Raw genomic sequence first — 7303 nt, 5'->3', positions numbered from 1 at the left:
GGCGCCGCCAGGAGGACGGCGGAGGGGCCGCGAGCTCGGGACGACAGGGCGGGCAGCAGGGGCCGGGGCTTCGGCCTCCTCCAACCCCGCTTCATCTCTCCCTCTCCCCAGCTTCCTGTCGTGACCCCCCCTTCATGTCGTGACCCCCCGCCTCCTGTCGCGGCCCTCCGCTTCATGTCGCTGCTCCCCCGCCTCTAGTTGAGGCCCCCGCTTCACATCGCTCCTCCCCCTCAGCTTCCTGTCGCTGCCCCCCCCATTTCCCTTCCCCAGATAAGATGAGCTTTGCACAATGCCTGGCACACAGTAGGAGCTTAATTAGTGCTTGCAACCCTACCCTACCCTTGCCAGTCCCCGCGCCCAGGCAGTAGGGAGAAGTTGGAAGAACTTGAGAAAATTGAGCCTATTGTTACTTGCAGCCCAGACACCCCCCTGCGGGTCCCGAAGGGGTGGGCAGGACAGACCCTCCCCAACCCAATTGAGGATAGAGACTGGCTTCTCGCGCTCCGGGAGTTCTTGGAGCCACCAGACCCTGGCACCCCCACATCTGGGGGTAGGGGTCTCGGGACCCCTGCTCTCAAGACACACACGCCCCTAAAACTCGAGGACCCACAAGAGGGCGTCCCTCCAGGCCAAAGGGGGATCTCACCCCCCCACCCACCTGGGACAGCCAGTTGCACAGATGCTCTTCTTCCTGTGCTTTGTTTCTGGAGTTTAACCTGCACCGGGTTAAACCTCCTCTGGCTTCTTGGGCTCCACCCAGAGGACCCAGCGCAGCTTTCCGGGGGGCTGCGAAGGGTTTCTTGGTTAATGACTCAGCGTCTTCCCTCCTGGCAGAAGCCACCGAGTCGGTGTGGGTTCAGGTTCTAGAGTTTGGGAGTGCTCATCTGGGGCGAGTTCTCCTGCTCCTCAGGGGAAATGAGGCATGGAGATAAATCCCCACCTAGGCACTTTTATGCTCCACTTCTGTGGGAAGGTAACAGCCCAATTACACAGATGACCCCAAGGCCACAGTAGTAGTTGTCAGGATGTTTGGGGAGTACCACTCATTTCCTCATTAGAACTGTTGCTTTGGAGAAAGGAAGCAAGGAGCATTTAGTAATGGTAGTTTTTAGGGTTTTTTTTTTTTTTTGATATGTTTAAAATGTGCTTTAGTGTCTATAAATTCAATCCTAGTTTGGCTTCTTTGCTAAAGTTTAACCATAATGTGGTTATTCCCAGAGAAAATGTAATTTAAACAATACAGCTGTCTAGGCCAATTTTCTGTGGTTAAACAGCCATTATGATCTCCCCCCCCCCCCCAATAAATTCAACTTGGGGGTCTTGTGGGGTAAGGTGGCTGGAGTCTGGAAGACATTTGAAACCTACCTTAGACATTTACACTGGATATACTGGGTAGGTCACCTAACTTCATTGGGCCCCAATTTCCTCATCTGTAGAATGGGGTTAATAATAGCACCTAACTCACAGGGTTGTTGGGAGCATCAAAAGGACTAATGTGTAAAACATTTTGCAGACCTTAATGTGTTATGTACATACTTTCTGTTGTTATAAGGAGGGCAGTGACTTTTATGCCCAGTCAGATTTCCAGATCTGATAAGCAAACAAATTACCACAAAGTCCTTTGGTTCTCACAAAGTCGGCACTTCATCTCCAGACATTTACAGGTATGGTTTTTGAGAGGCCTGTGAACTAGAGACCAGCAACATCTACATTTGCTCATCATTGGATTATGATCCTGCCTTGCTAGTTTGTTACTATAGCCGAGTAACAGTTGATATACCAATGTTGCCTTGATGTCATCCAAGTTACCTAATCCATTACAGCATAGTTTTGTCAGTTGGTTTTGACAAACCTTTTAAACATTTTTACAGAAATCAATTGTTTATCTGGTGAAATTAAGATCTTATTATTAAGTTAATTTATTACAATTTACTCTTGAAGATGCTAAAAGTTTAGCCATTTTCCATGGAGATGGAATAATAATAATAGATGGTGTGCTTTTCTACATTTTTTTCTTCAAATCTTTACCTTCTGTTCTAGAATTGAGCCGGATCAATTTTAAGGGCAGAAAAGAGGTGATTTTGCCCAGGGTCACATAGCTAGAAAGTGTCTGAGGTCAGATTTGAACCAAGGACCTTCTGACTCTAGGTCTGGCTCTCTATCCACTTCTCTGACTTCTTAAACAGTATACCAAGCAGAATTTAACCATGTCATACTTATTGAGATCCATCATTATCAACATTGGTTATTGTACTTTACTAGAATATGTTGGTGCTCTTATGAGCTTTTTATATATGATTTTATTTTTTCTATTTAGATATAATAACAATTTTTAACATTCCTTTTCCAAAATTTTGGGTTCCAAATTCTCTACCTCTGCTTCTACCCTCCCTGAGAGGGTAAGCAATTTGATGTTATACATGTGCCATCATCTTATGAACTATTTTTTTAAAAATAGATTTGTATTGATATCCTTTTGCCCTGTTTTGAACTTGACTCATCAGCAAACATTTTATCCTACAAAGAAGAACAAAATGTTTTATGCAAAATTGTGTTCTATGAAACCTGTTCTGTTCAATTGAACAAGTTGGTAGGGAAGGTTAAGGTTAGTTGTTTGTAACCCCTTTTGATTTTCTGTGTCCATATGCTAACTTGGTTCCAGATTGCCATACTTTTTGAGTTTTTGTGTCTGCTTTTTCTAGTTTTCTTCTGCCCATAGCTGTCATAAATCAGCCAGCAAGCATTAAGGGTCTGCTTTGTGCTGGCACTGCTGGACCCTACTAACACACAAGGTACAAAAGTGAATCAGTCTCTGCCCTCTAAGAGCATACTAAGAATGATACAACATGCTCATAGTTGATAAAATATAAAACACACAAAATAAACATTGAGTATATGGGGTAGGGAGGAAGGATGCCAGGAGGAAGACTTACTGTGCCAATCAAGACATGCTTCTTGAAAGGAGGTATCCCTTGAGCTTAGCTTGGAGGGGAGTTTTAGGAGTTACAAAAAGGAAAGAAGAGAAAAAAATAATCCAGGTGTGGGGAAGTTTGGTGTCTCAGTAGATAGAGAACCAGCCCTGGAATTGAGAGGTCTTGGGTTCAACTTTGTCCTTAGATACTTCCTAGCTACACGACCCTGCCCAAGTCACTTAACCTCAGTTACCTAGTCCTTGCTGTTGTATTGCCTTAGAACTCAGTATTGATTCTAAGACAGAAGGTAAAGGTTTTTTTTAAAAATCATAATAAAAATGATCCAGGTGTGGGAAACAACCTGCAAAGTCATGGAGGCAGGGAGATGAAATGAAACTCCTTGCATATATTTTATTATTTTTTATAACATTGACACACCCTTTGTTTCACAGTCATGAACTTTGCTATGATTCCTAAGCTTTTTTAGTTTTATTTTTTACTTTTATAAAGTAACATTAGGTGAAGAATATAATTGGAGTTATTTTCAAAAATTTGTAAATGAGAAATAAACATAATTCAGTTTATACTGTGGATTGTTTGGGGATGAAAAGTAACCCAGACTGGCCAGAACACAAAATGAGGTGGTGGTGCTCTATAATTAGTCTCAAAAGATAGGCAGGAACCAGATTATGAAGTGTTTACATTTACAAATTACAAAAAAGTTTGTATTTTATTCTAAAGGCAGTAGGGTACCACTGAAGCTTCTTGAGCAGAGGAGTGACGTGGTCATACCATAGATTCTGGAAGACCAAGAAAGAGGCCATCACAAATAGTCTAAGAGAGGATTGATGTGGTGATTATGATTGGAATAGTGAGACTAATAGTGAGACTGCAATTCTTAACTTTAGAGAACTGAGTGTGAAAAATCAGAAGTGACTCTTAGGTTTTCAGCTTGGACGATCGGAAATGCCAGATCAAGGAAGTTAGAAGGGAGGGTAAGGTTAGGTAGAAAAATAATAGTTCTCTTTCAGACATTTTGAGTTTGAGATACTTGTAGATCATGCAGTTGGATGTGGTAAGCAGGCAGTTAAGTGGGAGACTAGAACTTAAGAGCGATGAGTGCTAGGCACATTCATTTGGGAGTGCTCTGAATAAAAATTATATGGAAAACCGGAAAGGTACCATAAGATTGGAGAAGAGCAAATGCCCTGATTTTCCTCAAAAAAAGGGAAGAGAACAGAGCCTGTAAAGTATGCCCCAGTGAGTTTGATTTCAATTCAGAGATAATTCTTTTTTTTCCAAATGATCTATTTTTAAAATTTAATTAAAAAAAATTTTTTTAGGAAATTTTCCATGGTTACACAATTCATGTTCTTTCTCTACCCCCCAAAGCCCTGTAGCCAATGCGCAATTCCACTGGGTTTGATCTTTGATCAAGACCTATTTCCATATTATTGATAGTTGCACTAGGGTGGTCATTTAGAGTCTACATCCCAAATCATATCCCCATCAACCCATGTGTTCAAGCAGTTGTTTTTCTTCTCTGTGTTTCTACTCCTACAGTTCTTCCTCTGAATGTGAATATCGGTCTTTTAGAGAAAATTCTAAAGCAGATCATTAAAGAGATGGTTAGTGAACTTCTAGAAATGGAAGTAATGATCTCCAAAATAGGGAGTGACAGACTAACCTCATTTCCTATTTTGACAGGATTACTAGAGTAACAGATGAATGGCAATGATGTGGCTCTATAGTATCTAGATTTTAGAAAAGCTTTTGATAAAATATCTCCTGCCACTTGTAACAATTAAAAGAGCCAGTCCTGGATGTTTGATCAAAGGGAGATAGAGAGAATGTCTATGTGGTGAGTCTCTCTTCCAGCTCTCCCCTGGGGCCGAATATACACTGGGAGGCGTCACCCCAAAACTGGGTGACCTGGATGGTCGTGCCACCCCACGGGAGTTGGGGGCGAGGCTTCCATATAAGAGGAGGTATGTGGTACTCCATTCTGATCCTGAATAAAGATGGGGTTCACACAAACCTCCCCCCATCAATTTCACAGCAGGTGGTCTGACTTCAAGGTGGAGGCAGCCAGACCAAGCTGTGGTTCCCCTCTCCCTTGTTGTCTCTCAGGCACTCTGGAAGCTATCTGACTGATGAATGGCCTTTATTATTTGCAATTCAGAGATTGGGGAAAGGGGTGAAGGGCAGAGGGATTTTGGGGTGCTCTCTTCTCTATTTCTCTGGGGTCTGTCACTTAGGAGGGAACCTTTGGGGTTCCTACTCCTAAACTTCTTCCCTTGCCCCTTCTGTTTCTATTTATATTTTATTTAACATTTATTATTATTTATATTTTAGCAAAGTTAACATGGTTACATGATTTATGCCCTTACTTTCCCCTTCTCCCCCCGACCTCCCCCCCTCCCCTGGCCAATATGCATTTCTTCTGTCTATTTCTATTTTTTTTTGCTTCTATCCTTTTCTATAATCTAAGTTTTGACTGAAAAGGGGGCTCAGCAAGGTTGGGTAATGGGAGAAGGAGACTAAGAGATCACTCCCAAAATGGAGTTCAAAAACTTAGCTGACTCTTATGTTTGAAGTCTTGATGGATGAAATGCAATGGAATGGCTTTGATCAGGGAATCAGGGTTTCAATTTCCAAAGAAAGATCCTCAGGAAATCCTCAGGATTGGATCCGAGCTGGGTTGTACTCCTCCTCCCTCTTCCCAGTCCTCTGCCCGAAGACCTTTCTTCTCCTTCCTCAGAGAAAATCCCAGAATCCTCCTCTGGTCTCAACTGCAGGCAACTGCCTTCTCTGGCTCCTTTGGTCCCATCCCCCTTGCACAACTCCCATCCTTACACACTCTGGTGGAGAGCATTGGATTAGGCACTGATACAATTAGGTTATAGCCAAAACTGTTTGGTTGACTGGATTCATAGAGGTAAATGTTAAGTGGCATGAAGTCTCCAGTAGAGTGTTCCAAGACTCTGCTTGACCCTAGGCTATTTGATGTTTTCATCAGTGACTTGGATAAAGAACACGAAGCTGAGAAGGATAACTGACCCAGTGGATGACAGCTAGGATTCAAAAAGAATGGGGCTGGCTAGAGCATTGGACTGAATCTCACAAAGTGAAATTCAGTAGGAGCAAATGTAAAGTCTTAGTTTTTTGGCCCAAAAAATAAATTTCACAAATTTAAGGTGTGAAGGGTTATATATGCAAGATTGAAAAGGATTTATTAAGGACTTACTATGTTCTAGGCATTGTACTAAGTGCCCAGTTTTTTTAGACACCCTCAAGTTGCTTACTTTCTGATAAAGGACAACCCATCTGGGATATTGTTTTCTGGAGAAGTTGAAGGGTGGAGTACACGGTGGACAGAAATCTAGTGCAATGGTCATGTCACCTATGTGGATGACGAGATGATGTGAAGCTGGAACTGAAGTGTGGCCTGGTATCAAAGACTGGTCAGGAGAAGTCATGTACTAGTTTGTTCACACTAATGGTTGGACAACAGTTTGAAAAGATCTGGGTATTTTAATGGACTGCAAGTTTAATGTGTCATCAATGGGATATGGCAGCCAAGAAGAACTCATGATGTCTTGGACTGTGTTGAAAGACCAAGTTTTCAAGAAGAGAGAGATTAGATTCCCACTGTACTTTGTTCTTATCAGACTTCATGTGGAGTATTGTGTTTGGGATCCTTGCTTTCAGGACATTGATAAATTTGAAGAGCAACCAGGATGGTGGAAAGCCTCAGATTTATATTATATGAAGATCTGTAGAAGAAACAGAGTATACTTAGGCCAGATTTCAGGAAAATCTTGCCACTGATTAGAATCACCCCAAAGTGGAATTAGTTGCCTCTGGAGGTGATGGTTTCCTCCTTCTTAGAGGTCTTCAAGCAGCAGTTTTGTGACCTCTACGTGGGAATAAGGTAGTGCTGATTTCTTTAATGTCTAGGTTGAACCATGGCCCCTGCCATCCCTTCTGCCTCTCAAGTTTTATGATTCTGTGAATTCGTGGGAGCAGATGAGATCATAGGAAAGTGTGGAAAAGGCAGAAAGTCAGGAACTAGAATAGATCTGGGTTATAATTGTTATGCAAGGTAAACGTGATAGCTGGAAGAGCACCCCTCCAGAGCAGTGCCATGAGATCTAGAGAGGAGGAGACTTTCCAGAAAGGGAGACACCTTCAGCACCAACAGAGCCTGAAGAGAAAGCAAGGCAAGAAGCAGGAAGCCTGGAAAAGACTACTGACCTTCAGAACTTGCTGCTGTCACCTATCAGCTTTTACCAGCTCCCCCTCTCTAGTGTGGGACAAAATGTGCTCTGTTTTGGAAAACTCAATTCCTGAATTTTAGTGCGATTCATCAGACCTCCCTATGCACTTTT

The 7303-nt window shown here is 42.6% G+C and overlaps 1 protein-coding gene across 1 annotated transcript in view; it reads right to left on the bottom strand.

Moving 5' to 3' along the window:
- The window catches only part of SARAF (store-operated calcium entry associated regulatory factor), a 61473-nt gene extending 61297 nt beyond the window's left edge, over positions 1-176 (bottom strand). The window contains exon 1 of the mRNA XM_044681118.1: positions 9-176. Within this exon, the coding sequence (XP_044537053.1) occupies positions 9-176 (168 nt within the window). The remainder of the gene's footprint in view (positions 1-8) is intronic.
- Between the last annotated feature and the right edge of the window lie 7127 nt (positions 177-7303).

This window comes from Gracilinanus agilis, chromosome 6, assembly GCF_016433145.1.
Source record: "Gracilinanus agilis isolate LMUSP501 chromosome 6, AgileGrace, whole genome shotgun sequence".
NCBI classification, from domain to species: Eukaryota; Metazoa; Chordata; class Mammalia; order Didelphimorphia; family Didelphidae; genus Gracilinanus; species Gracilinanus agilis.
This window is presented reverse-complemented; position numbering and strand designations above follow the sequence as displayed.